Source organism: Pseudorasbora parva, chromosome 14, assembly GCF_024679245.1.
Source record: "Pseudorasbora parva isolate DD20220531a chromosome 14, ASM2467924v1, whole genome shotgun sequence".
Classification (NCBI taxonomy): Eukaryota; Metazoa; Chordata; class Actinopteri; order Cypriniformes; family Gobionidae; genus Pseudorasbora; species Pseudorasbora parva.
Window position 1 is genome coordinate 3,654,964 of NC_090185.1, and position 16,307 is coordinate 3,671,270.

General features: G+C 35.7%; 3 protein-coding genes across 6 annotated transcripts in view; 2 read left to right on the forward strand and 1 right to left on the reverse strand.

Annotated features, from left to right (window-relative positions):
- The window catches only part of cep19 (centrosomal protein 19), a 5,200-nt gene extending 4,577 nt beyond the window's left edge, over positions 1 to 623 (forward strand). Inside the window, exon 3 of the mRNA XM_067414699.1 lies at positions 107 to 623. Within this exon, the coding sequence (XP_067270800.1) occupies positions 107 to 450 (344 nt within the window). The 3' untranslated portion in view covers positions 451 to 623. The remainder of the gene's footprint in view (positions 1 to 106) is intronic.
- Positions 624 to 3,623: 3,000 nt separating this feature from the next.
- Positions 3,624 to 15,705, reverse strand: ing5a (inhibitor of growth family, member 5a). 2 transcript variants are annotated; one of them, XM_067415239.1, is made up of 8 exons: positions 13,788 to 13,943; positions 13,254 to 13,325; positions 12,977 to 13,143; positions 8,918 to 9,029; positions 7,921 to 8,023; positions 5,966 to 6,101; positions 5,811 to 5,872; positions 3,624 to 5,295 (listed from the first exon to the last, which is right to left on the reverse strand). In XM_067415239.1, exons 1-8 carry the CDS (start codon positions 13,822 to 13,824, stop codon positions 5,256 to 5,258), a joined length of 729 nt encoding a protein of 242 aa, XP_067271340.1. In that variant the 5' UTR covers positions 13,825 to 13,943; the 3' UTR covers positions 3,624 to 5,255. The 2 variants fall into 2 exon arrangements, with proteins under 2 accessions (XP_067271340.1, XP_067271341.1); XM_067415240.1 differs by lacking the exon at positions 13,788 to 13,943 and adding an exon at positions 15,687 to 15,705 and having other exon boundaries at positions 3,983 to 5,295.
- The window catches only part of impact (impact RWD domain protein), a 67,059-nt gene continuing 66,251 nt past the window's right edge, over positions 15,500 to 16,307 (forward strand). The window contains exons 1-5 of one of the 3 annotated variants that reach the window (XM_067415234.1): positions 15,500 to 15,577; positions 15,712 to 15,783; positions 15,850 to 15,978; positions 16,061 to 16,113; positions 16,203 to 16,265. In XM_067415234.1, coding sequence (XP_067271335.1) covers positions 15,742 to 15,783; positions 15,850 to 15,978; positions 16,061 to 16,113; positions 16,203 to 16,265 — 287 coding nt within the window. In that variant the 5' untranslated portion in view covers positions 15,500 to 15,577; positions 15,712 to 15,741. Of the gene's footprint in view, positions 15,578 to 15,632; positions 15,784 to 15,849; positions 15,979 to 16,060; positions 16,114 to 16,202; positions 16,266 to 16,307 lie in introns of those variants that run through there. The other 2 variants (XM_067415235.1, XM_067415233.1) reach the window with 2 other exon arrangements.

Sequence of the window (16,307 nt, forward strand, 5' to 3'; positions counted from 1 at the left end):
GGACACGTCTCCTTCCAATAAAAATAATGGCTATTGTGGATGGGATATACAAACCTACCAAGTGCTATCATTTTGGACTGAACTAACCCTACTACCTTCTTTCCAGACTGCATTCGAGCAGCGGAGCGGTTGAAGAATCATGTCCGTCACAGCGTCTATCTGGAGTCCGTGACTTTGGCTCAGCTGGAGAGACTTCATCTCATCCTCCGCGATCATCTCCGGGGCCTCAGCCTGGACCAGAGTCTCGCCGCGCTCAACGACGAGGACCTGAATAAACTGAGCGATGAAGAGCTCAACCGCAGGAAGGCCCAGATGGACGAGCTATTCGAGCGCAACCGCAGACACAAAGAGGATCCGGACTTTGTGTACGATCTGGAGGTGGAGTTTCCACAGAACAGCGTTCGAGAAACGTGCAGCTGGGACGAAGAGCCGTCCGAGGATGAGTTTTAGAGGAGCGCGGACACCGGGGTGGATTTAAAGCTGATTCGCATGGAGAACTGGTGCATTATGGGGGTTATGTGCAAGTCCGGAGCTGTTTGGTCCATGAATTTCCCATTGTTTGGGCCACTGTAATGGGGCCACACTGCAAAAAACGCTTTTCTTACTTAGTATTTGTGTCTTGTTTCTAGTCCAAACGTCTAAAAATTCCTAAAACAAGAAGTATTTACTAGACAAGCAAAAGTAATTGTCTTGTTTTGGGAAAAAATAACTCAAAATGAAGAGAGTTTTTGCTTAAAATAAGATCAATAATCTTAAAGCTTACCCCACTGGCAGATTATTTATCTTATTTTAAGACAAAACTCTCTTCATTTTGAGTTATTTTTCCCAAAACAAGACAATAATTTGTACTTGTCTAGTAAATGTTTCTTAATGTAAGAATTTTTAGATATTTAGACTAGAAACAAGACAAAAATACTAAGTAAGAAAAGCATTTTTTGCAGTGCAGTTCTTTAACATCACACAATTGTAAATATTTATTTCAATAAACTATTACTATCTAATACTATCTATTCTCAGTCTATAAAAACATGGATTTCCTCTACCTGAAGGTGCACTATGTAGTATTTTTGCAGTAGAATACCCCCCAAAAAACTCAAGGCCAGTGTTATATATTTTGTTCAGTTGAGTTCTTACAATATCCCAAATGTTTCCAACTATTTGTAAATTGTGAGAAAATTGCTATTTTAACCAATGAACGGGGACGTGTGCGGGCGTGGCCTGTCAATTGGGTCATATCGGTTATGGTTTTATTCTGTAGAAACTCTTATCAGTGTGAACGAGTCACAGCAGCCGCTGAGCGAACGCACAGATTAACGTCATAACAATTTTAAACACACTCAGATGTGTCTAATATGATAAACAGAGCTGCGTTATCTCATACTCATGACCGGAAAAGAGGAAATGGCGCCGGCGACTGTGGCATAATAAAAGTCCCGCTGCTCACAAGACGTGTTTGCATAACAATCGGTCCAGCCTCGCTCACACTACAGTAACATTAATAATCACATCCATCAACATGTTTTCTGACCGATTTCTATATTCCACCCGCTGTGAGGTGAAGACCACATGTCCCAAGATGCTGCGCTCAAACTTGTCGTCATCAAACTACACCTTTGTTTTGAATACACTGCAAAAAATGCTTCTCTTACTTAGTTTTTTTGTCTCGTTTCCAGTCAAAATATCTAAAAAGTCTTACAATAAGAAACATATACTAGACAAGTAAAAATTATCGTCTTGTTTTGGGGAAAATAACTCAAAATGAAGAGAGTTTTTGCTTAAAATAAGATAAATAATCCACCAATGGGGTGAGAAAAATAATCTTGTTTTCTGTTTGAATTAAGATTATTTTTCTCACCCCATTGGCAGATTATTTATCTTATTCTAAGCAAAAACTCTCTTCATTTTGAGTTATTTTGTCCAAAAACAAGACAATTACTTTTGCGTGTCTAGTAAATACTTATTAATGTAAGAATTTTTTTATGTTTGGACTAGAAACAAGACAAAAATACTGAGTGAGAAGAGCATTTTTGCAGTGTAGGCGCCCTCTAGTGGACGGAAAAGTTACATAGTGCACCTTTAATAATTCCTGAAACGATACAAAAACATCAGATTTCTACTAACAATACTTGACATTTCATAGGACAGACGCGTTTTAATGGTAAATATTTATTTGTTTTTTCGAAAAGCTGTACGGAACATATATCCAGGGATCGTTAAACATGAAAAAATAAAACGCTACTTGATTGTCACACTTTCAACCCTGTGGATTCTACCCACTACTGATGACACGATATAAAGACGTACAGGTACGTGTGTTCAATTAGGTAGTCTCACGTCAATATGATAGAAGTAATATTTCATGTTTTATATTTTTGGATCACATACAGAATCGTAAAATAACACAGGAGCGGCATTAACGCCGCTTAATCTCACTTTGGTAGATCCTCTTGACATTTTTGTCTGCGCATTAAAAACGGTTTTGAATCCGAAAGCGTTCTGGCCACAAGTGCCGAGTCCCGTCGATTAAAAAGTGCATCAAAGCTGCTGGAGAAAAGACGGCAGATACTGCCAAAAATCACACGTTTAAAACATTCAACAACGAGACGTCGCACGTGTACTGTCGCCCTGAAACGCAGAATTTGCTCGCTTTGAGTTCTGCAAAAGACAACGCAAAGAATGGAGTGGAATCCGATGCCCAACTCGAGCGGAAAAGCCTCAACGGCAGTTATACCACATGAGATTTTGGGTTATTATCTGCATTTAAACGATTAGGAACAATTGAATATGGAAGCTTGTTTCCGCAACAATAAATCTCGCAATTCTGACTTTTTTCTCGTAATTGTGAGTTTAAATCTCGCTATTCTGCCTTTTTTTCTAACAATTATGAGTTAAAATCTCGCTATTCTGACTTTTTTCTCTAATTTGCAAATTTATATCTCGCAGTTCTGACTTTTTTCCCTTGCAATTGTGAGTTTAAATCTCGCAATTCTGACTTTTTTCTCGTAATTGAGGTTAAATCTGGCAGTTCTGACTTTTTTTCCTCGCAATTGTGAGTTTAAATCTTGCTATTCTGACTTTTTCTAATTTGCAAATTTATATCACAGTTCTGACAATTTTTTCTCGCAATTGTGAATTTATATCTCGCAGTTCTGACTTTTTTTCTAAATTGTGAGTTTAAATCTCGCAGTTCTGAATTTTTTCTCAAAATTGTGAATTTAAATCTCGCATTTCTGACTTTTTTTCTTAAATTTGCAAATTTATATCTTACAGTTCTGACTTTCTCGAAATTGTGAGTTTAAATCTCGCAATTCTGACTTTCTCAAAATTGAGTTTAAATCTCGCAATTCTGACTTTCTCAAAATTGAGTTTAAATCTCGCAATTCTGACTTTCTCAAAATTGAGTTTAAATCTCGCAATTCTGACTTTTTCTATAATTTGCAAATTTATATCTCAAAGTTCTGACTATTGTTTCTTGCCATTTGAGTTGAAATCTCGTAATTTTGCCTTTTTTTATTGTGAGTTTAAATCTGCCAATTCTGCCTTTTTTTCTAACAATTATGAGTTAAAATCTCGCAATTATGACTTTTTCTATAATTTGCAAATTTATATCTCAAAGTTCTGACTATTGTTTCTTGCCATTTGAGTTGAAGTCTCGTAATTTTGCCTTTTTTTTATTGCGAGTTTAAATCTGCCAATTCTGACTTTTTTCTATCATTTGCAAATGTATATCTCGCAGTTCTGACTTTTTTCTCGCAATTTTGAGTTTAAATCTCGTAATTTAGCCTATTTTTCTCAAAATTGTAAATTTAAATCTCGCAATTCTGACTTTTCTATCATTTGCAAATGTATACCTCGCAGTTCTGACTGTTTTTTCAAAATTGTGAGTTTAAATCTCGCAATTCTGACTTTCTCAAAATTGAGTTTAAATCTCGCAATTCTGACTTTTTCTATAATTTGCAAATTTATATCTCAAAGTTCTGACTATTGTTTCTTGCCATTTGAGTTGAAGTCTCGTAATTTTGCCTTTTTTTTATTGCGAGTTTAAATCTGCCAATTCTGACTTTTTTCTATCATTTGCAAATGTATATCTCGCAGTTCTGACTTTTTTCTCGCAATTTTGAGTTTAAATCTCGTAATTTAGCCTATTTTTCTCAAAATTGTAAATTTAAATCTCGCAATTCTGACTTTTCTATCATTTGCAAATGTATACCTCGCAGTTCTGCCTTTTTTTCTCAAAATTGTGAGTTTAAATCTCGCTATTCTGCCTTTTTTTCTAACAATTATGAGTTAAAATCTCGCTATTCTGACTTTTTTCTCTAATTTGCAAATTTATATCACAACTCTGAATATTTTTTCTCGCAATTGTGAATTTATCTCTCACAGTTCTGACTTTTTTCTTACAGTTGCATATTTATATTATTTTGCCTTTATTTCTCGCAATTGTGAGTTTAAATGTTGCAATTATTACTCTTTTCTATAATTTGCAAATTTATATCACAGTTCTGACTATTGTTTCTTGCCATGTGATTTTAAATCTCGCAATTCTGACTTTTTTCCTTACAATTCCAAATTTATATCTCACAGTTCTGACTTTTCTCTTAAAATTCTGAGTTTAAATCTCGCAATTCTGACCTTTTTTTCTCTGAATTGCAAGTTTATAGCTTGCAATTTTAGAAAAAAAAAAGTAATTAAAGTCTTAATTATCTTTTAAAAAGGTTTTATTCAGTGGCAGAAACAAGCTTCAATTATTAAACACCATATTTGCAGTTTCGCTTCCCTCTTACACCAGGGAGAGTTTCAAAGCAAACCGGTAGTTGCAGGAAAAGTAGTCGCACTGCACTACAAGTGCAAGAGTGGGAAATACAATCTTACTTTCGCTGTCGAATTCAGCGTCTTAAAGCGGAATCGCGCCAAATGACTTAAACATTTCATGAGCAAAGCACAAGAGTGACAATTTGGATGCTTGAAGCTTCATAAAAATAATCAGTAAGTAAAGAGAGGAAAATATATAGCCTATATCATATATAATATATCCGAGATTGCCTAAAAAAGACAATTTGACAACACAGAATGAAACTCAAACAAATGGAAACATTTCAAGTACTTTGAAAAATAAAAACTTTGTTTCCTTGTGACCCTCATATATTTCATCATGGCCATATAAATGAGTATATATATTATCCTATTTTACCACTTAGACAAAATACATATATATATGCATACGTATATTAATATAGAAATGTAATCTCAACGTCTCATTTTTTCTTTCGATCCTGGGTGCATCGTGGACAGAACCTGGAAGAAAGAAATGAAAAGTTGTTTGTTGATCTTCAGACAAAGATACTGACGGTTTCTCACTGAAACACGGCAAAAAATGCTCTTCTTATGCAGTCATTTTGTCTCGTTTCCAGTCCAAATATCTAAATATTCTTAAATCAAGATGCATTTACTAGATTAGTAAAACGACATAAGATATTTTTTCTTGTTTTGTTGAAAATAAAATTAAGTGAGTTATGGCAACAACAACAAAAAAAGCAAAATGATCTGCCAATGGAGTGAGAAAAATAATCTTATTTCTGTTCGGGACGGAAACAAGAAACATTGGCAGATCATTTTGCCTGTTTTAAGCAAAAACTCTCTTCATTTTGATTTGATTTTCAACAAAACGAGAAAAAAATATCTCATGTCGTTTTCCTGATCTAGTAAATGCATCTTGATTTAAGAATTGTGAGATATTTAGACTAGAAACAAGACAAAAATACTAAGTAAGAAGAGCATTTTTTTGCAGTGAACTGAGCAGATCGACGTACCATTTCCCTTTGGGTTTTGTTGTCAGGTCAACACAGGCGAAGTGAAACCACTCAATGGGACACTGTTAAGAAAAGCATTTTGTTAAATAAATACATTGAAGAAAGGCTAAAAAAAAAACTGTATCAAGTTGAATGGACACGAGAGCCGCTCGTACATCCGGGTTGTCGCATCCGATCATTTCTCCATATGAAACTTGGTGACAGAGGCAGTATGTGGGTTCGTTGGGATCCACAGGCATGTCTAAGACGTCTGATGGGTGAACTGGTAAGATGGATTCAGAGAACTCAGGGCTGTGGAAGACAAAGTGGAAATAGTTGTGTGTCCATTTTAAAGTTATGTGGAAAATTGTAATATCGCAGAAAACATCAATCAATCAACTTTATTTATATCGCGCTTTTACAATGACGATTGTTTCAAAGCAGCTTCACAGTGTCAAACAGGATAATATTGCAGCAGAATTAGATTTGGCTGTACAGTCGTTCTGGAGAAAACAGTGATGTTATCAGCTTATTATAATTTATCATAGAGTGACAATGTTGGCAGATCAGTATTATAGTTTATAGAATTAAATAAGACCCAATACATTCATTTTATTTTTTGTATATTTCAGAAAACATCTGTGAATAAAGCCGCGTTTTCAGGAGAACAAAACTGTCACATAAGCCCCTTTCACATTGCACGTCGGACCCGCGATATTCCCGGAGCATTGCCGGGTCGCCTTCTGTGTGAAAGCAACCACGTCCCGGAATTGATTACCGAATTCGACCCGGGTCGGGGACCGAGTAACATTGCGGTATTCGACCCGGGACGAGCGCTGTGTGAACAAAAGCCGAAACTAATGCCGCAACGTGTACGTAGTTATCGTGCGACTCCTAGAGCTTGTTTTTTCAATAACACAACCCTGCAGTGCCAGAAGAGCTCGGTGTTTTAAACGCAGATAGTGTTCGTACACAAAAGAAACTAAAATTAAACAAGCAGAAACGTGCGCAAACTGGACACAAGTCGAGACCACGGAGCTCCTTACTATCCGCGCTGAAGCTGAGATCGCTCGCCGTTATACGGCACATCAGGATGTCACGTGTCAACTCGACCCGGGACCGTTACGGGTTGTGTGTGAAAGCGCACATATTACGGTATTTCACTGGCAGTGAGAATGGACAAAATCTAGCGGCCCGGGAACAAATGCCGGGTCGCATTATCCGTGTATTTGCCGGAATCGCAGTGTGAAAGGGGCTTTTCTGAGACATTTGTGCAAATTTCCACACCAAAAAAGTAATACAATAAACACTATCGTGCTCTCTTGCGTTGGGATGCTTGGGAACGATGTTTGAGACGATTCTGGAGGGAATTAAACCATTAAATCAGTCTGATCAGACTTTCAGAGCCACCAACATTTGAGATGCTGCGATGTGACTGGTCCGCTGGTTAGTCCAAACACTACCTCTGCAGTCACACACACTGCAAAAAATGCTCTTCTTATTTACTATTTTTGTCTTGTTTCCAGCCCAAATATCTAAATATTCTTAAATCAAGATGCATTTACTAGATCAGTAAAATTACATTTTTGCTTGTTTTCTGGGGAAAAAATATCAAAATTAGTTTTTGCTTAAAACAGGCAAAATGATCTGCCAATGGGGTGAGAAAAATAATCTTATTTCTGATCGGGACGGAAACAAGAAACAAGATTTCAATCAGAAATAAGATTATTTTTCTCACCCCATTGGCAGATCATTTTGCCTGTTTTAAGCAAAAACTCACTTCATTTAGATTTGATTTTTAACAAAACAAGAAAAAATATCTCATGTCGTTTTACTGATCTAGTAAATGCATCTTGATTTAAGAACTGTGAGATATTTAGACTAGAAACAAGACAAAATGACTGAGTAAGAAGAGCATTTTTTGTAGTGTGAGGTTTTGAGGGAGTTTTTTGGTAAATGTTTCTCCAGCCGATAAAAGAAAATCTGCATACGCATCTTGGCGTTTCCATCCAGCGTTAAATCTTGGATATCCCAAATTTCACATAAAAATAGGTGGATGAAAACTAATCTAACTCTGCATCTTACTCGTATGATAGTCTATTTTTTAAAGTTCACGCAATGTGACTCTAACCTGTTTTTCACTTTCTTTTTCCGTGGCGAGTCGTCGTCCGAAGATTTCCGTCCTCTTCCTTTAGGGCGTCGTTTTTCCTTCAGGCTTCCTCTACCACTCACCTCTGCGGAGGACAGCAAGTCATGTTTATTTCATCATGTACAGGCAGAGGTGGACAGTAACTCCGCACATTTACTTGAGTACTCTTTTTGAGTATCTGTACTTTACTGGAGTATTACATTTTCTGTAAACTTCTGACTTTAACTTCACTACATCTGAAAGACAAATATCGTACTTTTTACTCCACTACATTTCTATCAAGGTCCTCGAAGTCGAAAGTCGTTTCTGTCGCAGCTTTGAAAGTCAGTGGATGATTTTTTTCTTCCTAAAAGGTGTTTGGGTTTTTGCAGAAAGCCTTTCAGGAATCACTCTTGTAGAGTCTCGTGAAGTTCAATGATTTCACAGCATTTATTAAACACTGATTTATAGTTTAGAGCAAAATGGAAGAAGACGGATGTCCAAATGCTCATTTAGTGGAGTATTCACATAAACAAAGTTGATTCTGTCTTCAGTGAAGGTGAACAGTGTGAGAATATCAGATGTGTATCAGTGTATTGGATCCGTGCATTCGGTCTTAAAGTGACAGCAGCTTTATAAAGAGCTTTGTAACTTATATTCAAGTATTTAAATGAGTTTAAGTTAGTCGTATGCTAGTATGTCAGATGGAGCGTCACTGACTGGCTTAAACCATGATGGCATAATGTGCATTTATACAACAATAATAAAATAATGCGCTGACATAAAAAAAGAAATGTACTTTTGATACTTTAGTGCTTTTGAAAACAAATACTTCTGTACTTTAACTCCAGTAAAAATCTGTTTTTACAACTTTCACTTGTAACAGAGTAATATTTGACCAGTAGTACTTTTACTTTTACTCAAGTAATGAAGTTGTGTACTTTGTCCACCTCTGTGTACAGGATGAACAAGCCACAAAACAAGTCACGTTCGGTCTTACTCTTGGGCGTTCTGCTGTCTGGACTTTCGTAGCCGCTGACGTCCAACTTCTCCTTCAACTCGTTCTCGAAGCGAGCGAGGTCAGCATCGAGCCTTCGGATGTGTTTGTCCACCTAGTGAGAAGAAGCTCAGGGTTATTTTTAAAGGGGTCATCGGATGCAAACCACCCTACAATGATAAAAATGAATTCACTCCTTTTTTTAATCCCCAAAAAGCCTAAACACTCTCAATAATCAAGCCGTTTTAATCAAGCCCATGACCGCTGACGAACTGTCCCGTATTAGCATATTTCTGCCGTCAGCCAGTTGTACACAAGTGTCAACCTCCTTCCGTTTCTGTTGAAGCCGATACTGAAGTGCCTTAAACTGCAGTTCCTCGACTGGCCACTAGAGCGGCTCCAGAAGGAGCAGAATCTCATTGAGCCTCATGTTAAAATGCCCAACTTTACAGCAGAATAAAACATGTTTACAGCCTGAGACAAATTGTGGTTTTGGTCTATACGGCTAATTTTGACCTTCGTGACGACTGTGAAGGGGTGAATTTATTTATAACTCATCCGTTTACTTTATATAAAGCCTTAAAGTTCTGCATAATTAAGGGCGTGGCCACTTTGAGTGACAGGTGGATTGCCGTTTGTCTGCTGTCTGTTAGTCATCTAAGCTCCGCCCATGCCCCGCCTCTACACATTTTCTGTTATCCGGGCGTGACGCGCTGCCAAGATGGCGACAGCCGACTTTACGCTTCACGGAGAGGGGTTGGATGAGCAGTAGTTTACTATCATTTAAAGAGACATGCACTGAAACCGAGCTGTTTTTGAGGAGGTAAAAGGGTGTTGCTTTACACAAACATTGAGGAATTTTAACCAAAGTATGTTACATACTTTACATGAAGACCCTAAAGAATCATACCGACTTGTGGAAAATGGGCATCCGATGACCCCTTTAGTAATAATACACAAAAAACAATATTTAAAAATCAAACTATTCAAAACAGCACAGCAGTGATTGACTGGACAGGGTTATTTCGTTAACCAAAACTACTAATAACATACTGTTACTTTAAATAAAGCTTAAATATAAATGTTAGTTGAAAAACGTATCGTAAGTGATTATTAGAAATGTTGTTTTGGCAATAAAGTGAAATAAGTTGAACTGCTAAAAAATTAACTATAAAACCAACACTGAAAAATAAAAATAAGCGATATTACAAATGTAAGCTAAAATTAATCACAAAAATTACTAAAAATAAAACAAAAATTAACAAACAAACAAAATTGCATGCAGATATCATAACCCTCTGGTGCTCTTTGGTTATTTTTGAGTGAAACATTTTATGTTTGGGGTATTTATTTTTTACTTTATCTGAATGATACGAAACTTGGTTAAGATTTTGGCACTTGCTGTGTACATTTACATTCATGCATTTGGCCGACGCTTTTCTCCAAAGCGACTTACATTGCATTTTAAGGTGCACATTTTTACATTTTTGTCAGTTCTTGCTTTCCCTGGGAATCGAACCCATGACCTTAGCGTTGCTAGCGCCATGCTCTACTGTTTGAGCTACAGGAAAGCCATGTACGTACGTACACACACACACACACACACACACACACACACACACACACACACACACACACACACACACACACACACACACACACACACACACACACACACACACACACACACACACACACACACACACACACACACACACACACACACACACACACACACACACACACACACACACACACACACACACACACGCACATGGATATGATTCGAAAAGGTTAAAAAATAGCACACTTGGATCGTTCGCTGGTCAAAAATGAACCCATTGGAAATGAATGGGAGGTGAATACTGCACACTAACAAACTGACTGAAAGCTCATGTTTTGAGATATCAAACCGTGAATATGAAACACAATGTATTTAGACTTAAAGCTAATAGTTTTAATTTTGATTTTCTGATTTTCTAATAGTTTTAAAGTAAACCATGTTTTGAAAAATATATCTCATATATTTGCATTTTTGATAACAATAAATGTAAAAACGTTAAACTTTTTTGACCTTTAGCAATAATCTGCCATCTGTCATCTTTAAAAAAAGAGACCAGGGACCACAGTTTTCAGGTCTATGCTCAAAAAAAGTGAAGAAATGGATTATAACTACTGCATAAATATAGTGTAGTACGATAAAATCCGCTAAAAATACAATAAAGCCCTGTTTCCACCGCAGGAACTTTCCCCAGGAACTTTGGGTGGTACTCGTGTGTTTAGACCGCAGGAACCAGGGTCTAGATGAAGTAACGGGTAAATATTTCCCCCTCCAAACGGCCCTGCTCGCGAGGTAGTACTTTTTCAAAGTTCAGGAACTTTCGAGGGCGGGACTTGGGCGCTGAACGTGCTGATTGGCTGAGCTCACGCAGCATTTTATTTCAACTCTGCATCTTTAAAAGTCTTTTGCGAGGTTCGGTCTGCGTTCAGTAAATATCAGTCTTGCTCTCTGTCTGATGGCGCGCGCTCGTCTCAGCCATCTCACGTTAGTGTCTGTAATAGCTGATAATAATATACATTGTCATTTTAAATCTAGCTTTACAAGCTTTCTGAATATGCTGCTGAATCTGCATATTAGTGCTCTTTTCTGTCGTTGTTAATTACCTCTTTAGTAAACCTAACATTATACATAACCAGCAAAAGCAGCACAGCTCGAATCTCTTCCATACTCGTTATTCTTTTTTTTTCACCATGTAAACGACCTGACCGATTACTTTTAAGTGTGCGTCCTTACATGACGTGACAGCGCGCGCCGCGCCGCGATCATGTTGACAAGAGAGGAAAGCTCATTTTTCTGAGGGGTAAACTTTTTATTTTGTGAGTTATGAAGATAATGTTGGAATAATGACACAGCGTATATTGCCCCAGGCAGTTTTTACTAGAATTTTTTTTTTCTGAGATGATTATTACACTTTACAACAAATAAAAAGCTTATATAATACTGTATTAGTCCTGGTGGCCGTTAAGAGTTGCTATGGCTTCAGTTAACACACTCCAGCTGCTGGAGAAAACAGCGGCGACATTTTTGGTGCGGCAGACAAACTGCATGTGACAAAATGATTGCGATTGAAAGTCATCACATGTAAACACCAGATCGGTTTAGATAACGTCTCATGTAAACAGATCACTAAATCTTTCAATCGGTTCACACAAAAATGATTACTGTCCGTCACTGGCTTGGAGGAGCAGTCGCGCGCAGTCCTACATCACCGGACTAATCTGCCTAATCTTCACGGAACTTTAGATCGCGGTGGAAACGCAGACAGCTGCAGGTCTGGGGGGAGAAAAGTTCCTGTAAAAAAGTTCCAGGTACAAATTGTTCCGGGTAATTTTGGTGGAAACGGGGCTTATGTGACCACAAAACCAGTGATTAAGTCGCACGGTATATTTGTAGCAATAGCCAAGAAAATGTCTATTTCCAAATATATATTTTTTTATGGGTCAAAATTCTCCATTTTTCTTTTATGCCAAAAATCATTAGGATATTATGATCATGTTCCATGAAGATATTTTGTAAATTTCCTACCGTAAATATATCAATATGCTTTGCTAAGGACTTCATTTGGTCAACTTTAAAAGCGATTTTCTCAATATTTAGATTTTTTTGCAGCCTCACATTCCAGATTTTAAAATATTGTCCAATCCCATCAAACCACACATCAATGGAGAGATTATTTAGCTTTCATATGATGTATACACCTCAATTTTTAAAAAATGTACCCTTATGGCTGGTTTTGTGGTCCAGGGTCACATACATATATGAAATAAAAAACATTATCGAACTAAAATATAGTACATTAATTTAATTGAAATGAGAAAAAATGTAAATGAAAGGCCGACACGCCGAAGAGCACCAGAGTGTGTATTATTATGTATAAAATATAACACAAAAAGATACAGACAAATTAAAAGAAACATGTTTGAGGTTCCCACACTTTTAAATCATATTGCGTTTGCGAATTCAATGTAAATCCCAAATTCTCTGGGATCGCCGGCACTGACCATTTCGTACGTCTGCATGGCGAGCTGCACTTTGTCGTCGCTGTATTCTTTGCATTTGCTGAATCCGTTCTGGATCTTTTGCAGGTGCTCCACTCTCTGGTCGGGGGCCAGATTTCGGACGTTAGAGATGTATTCTTCTGCGAGCTTATCGATCTCGCATTTCTTTTCTGCAAAGGGGGAAAACCAAACAAACACAATCTGTCAATTTCATCCCCTATAATGTCCCAAAGATGCTCCCTATGTAGACAGCACAGTGTGACTGAAGATGTCATCTCACCCTCCGCTCTGTTGTCGAGTTCCCTCATGAGTGTGAAGTTTCTCTGGAGCTCACAGGGCAGGTTTTCAATGCCTGGGGTCATAAAAACATCTCAATTTACAAAAATAGTACTGTTTACATACAAGAGGGAAGCTCTAGAGTGAGTCTGCAACACTCTCATATATAAGCACAGACTGAAAACACATACACACACGTTAAATCTCACACAACATGACTTTGTTGACTTAGCATGTTGTTAGCATGCTGGCTAACTACTTTTTGTAACCCACTTGCAATTTGCTTTGGTTTCGAGATATATGTATATACAATGAGTTGAACAAACTAAAAAATAAGAATCAAGTAGATGTACTCAGTGTTGTACCGTAGAGACGAAGCTATTAGCTAATCAACCTGTTGGCTAACTAGCTGAAGCTAGCGAATGCTAATCTGACATTAGCCACCTAAACATCCGCAAATTGGACTTCTTAAAACACATTCATCACGCGTAAAAAACGTTAAATCCAAAATATTTGCTCGGAAATTAACTATACTCACTGTCGAGATAATGTTCGAGATAAATCGCTGTCGCCATGGTGACGATCTTCACTCGTTTCCAGTATGTTTTTCTCCTCCGCCAGCCCGCGTGAGGTGGAACAACATTGGCATGTCATGAATAATTAATGAGGCAGCTCTCTTCGAGTGGTCGAGAGGCGACGTTTTTTGAATGCCGTGATTTGATTGGATGGCGATGGGGCTTGGCTCATTAGTGCTCTTTCGACGTCATCAACATAGACAGAAGTAACGTTAGATATAGAGATAACAGTAAAAACATTAATATGATTAATTGTGATAACATCTTGCATTTAAATATGTAATTGAAATAAACATTATACTATTTTATACAAACATATAAAGTAATAGTTTATTTACGTTTCAATTATTTAATATAGAAGCATATAATACAATATTTTTCAATATTAATTAAATGATGCAAAAACATTTTTTAAGTAAAATGATAATAATTATTATAATTCTTATTGCATATAATATCGACCTTTTATTATATAATATTAATAATCAAATAACATTTAATATTAATAAAACAAATACTATATCAAATGTGCGTGTGTGTGTGTGTGTGTGTGTGTGTGTGTGTGTGTGTGTGTGTGTGTGTGTGTGTGTGTGTGTGTGTGTGTATATATATATATATATATATATATATATATATATATATATATATATATATATACATACATTTAATGTACATTAATATTAATAATTAAAACATAAAAAGTGATTAAAATAAAAAAACATTAATATTAATAATTTGCATTTATTATTAAAATAAATATTATGAATATAATACTTATTCTAAATAATATGGATGTTTTATTCTATCATGTTAATAAACAAATACAAATACATATCAAAACGTGTATATATTTTATTATATAATATAATTTTTTTAGAATACGTCAATAATTGAATGTACCAGTCAAATATTATATGTATTATATTAATTTAATGTACATTAATATTGCTTATGAAAACTTTTAAAATTAAAAAGTAATTTAAATAAAAACATTCATATTAATAATTCAAAAAAAATATAAATATAACATTTATTCCATATAATGTAGACCTTTTATTCTATCATATTAATAATTAAATACAAATATATCAAACGTGTATATATATATATATATATATATATATATATATATATATATATATATATATATATATATATATAATTGTATTATATAATATTAATTATTTTTCATATCAATATATAAATAATTTAATATAGCAGTAAAATATTATATTTAACATTTTAATTTAATTTAATGTACATTAATATTGATAATGAAAACATTTTAAATATAACTTGATTAAAAACCATGAATATTAGTTATTTGAATTCATTATTAAAATAAATATTATGAATATAATATTTATGGACCTTTTATTATGTCATATTAATGATCAAATAAATTGTTTCTTTTTTAGAATACATCGATAATTTAATGTAGCAGTCAATTATGATATATAAATGTAATTTACATTAACATATTTAAAATAAAAGCATTAATATTAATAACTTGAACTCATTAATAACGAAATATTTATTCAATACAATATGGAACTTGTATACAATTATCAAACGTGTGTGTTATTAATGAGTTCAAGTTATTAATATTAAGTTGTATTCTGTATTTAGCATATCCAAATACGTAAATACATTTTATAAAAACAATAATTTCAGAATCAGGCGTCCACGTGACCGCATGCTCTAACCCGGAAGCACTGAGCGTTGTTTTGAAACTTTCCTACTTCAAAATCACGTGCGTTTTATCTGTCACTTTATTATATATTTATATATATAATTCTCACCGACTCAATCGATCGTTACATTATATTAATATACATGTTAATAAGGCTAATGAGTCAGACCTTAACGGTGAACTTTGTGCAACAGGAACTTTTCTGCAGTAATGTGTTAAATCCGATGGACTTACCCGAAGAGAATGATGCTGACCTGCAGGCTCAGGTATGACACGTGATTATCTGTCTTATGATGATGATATGATGAGCTGAGCTTATGTTTATGCCGCAGATAGAGGAGATTGAAGCGCTTTCCTCCATCTATGGCGATGAATGGTGTGTGATTGATGAAGCTTCACGAGTTTTCTGCATCAGAATATCAGATGACACCCATCAGCCCAAATGGACGGTCTGTTTACAGGTATACGATCAATAGATCAAACTTATGAATATGCTAAACACGCTCATGAATATTAAATACTTATGTTAATATTTCTTTGAAGATCATACTCCCTCCGGATTACCCGAGCTCAGCGCCTCCAATTTATCAAATCAAGTATGTCTGGTTCCTTTCGGCACAGAGCCGTATACAGAAATATGAATTTGGTGAATCTTCTTTGATCGGTGTTGATTGTCTCCCGACAGCGCGTCCTGGCTCCGGGGCCCGGACAGATCGACTCTGGCCAATAGTTTAGAGGAGCTGTATGTGTGAGTATGTGTCACTTCACCATCAACATCAATCTATGTGAA

Coding starts and splice junctions, on each gene's coding strand:
- ing5a (XM_067415239.1), bottom strand. CDS start 13,824: ATGGCGACAGCGATTTATCTCGAACATTATCTCGACA. Junction 8,024..8,917: donor AGACAGCAGAACGCCCAAGA/GTAAGACCGAAC, acceptor TGTCCTCCGCAG/AGGTGAGTGGTAGAGGAAGC. Junction 5,873..5,965: donor TCGGATGCGACAACCCGGAT/GTACGAGCGGCT, acceptor TTTTCTTAACAG/TGTCCCATTGAGTGGTTTCA.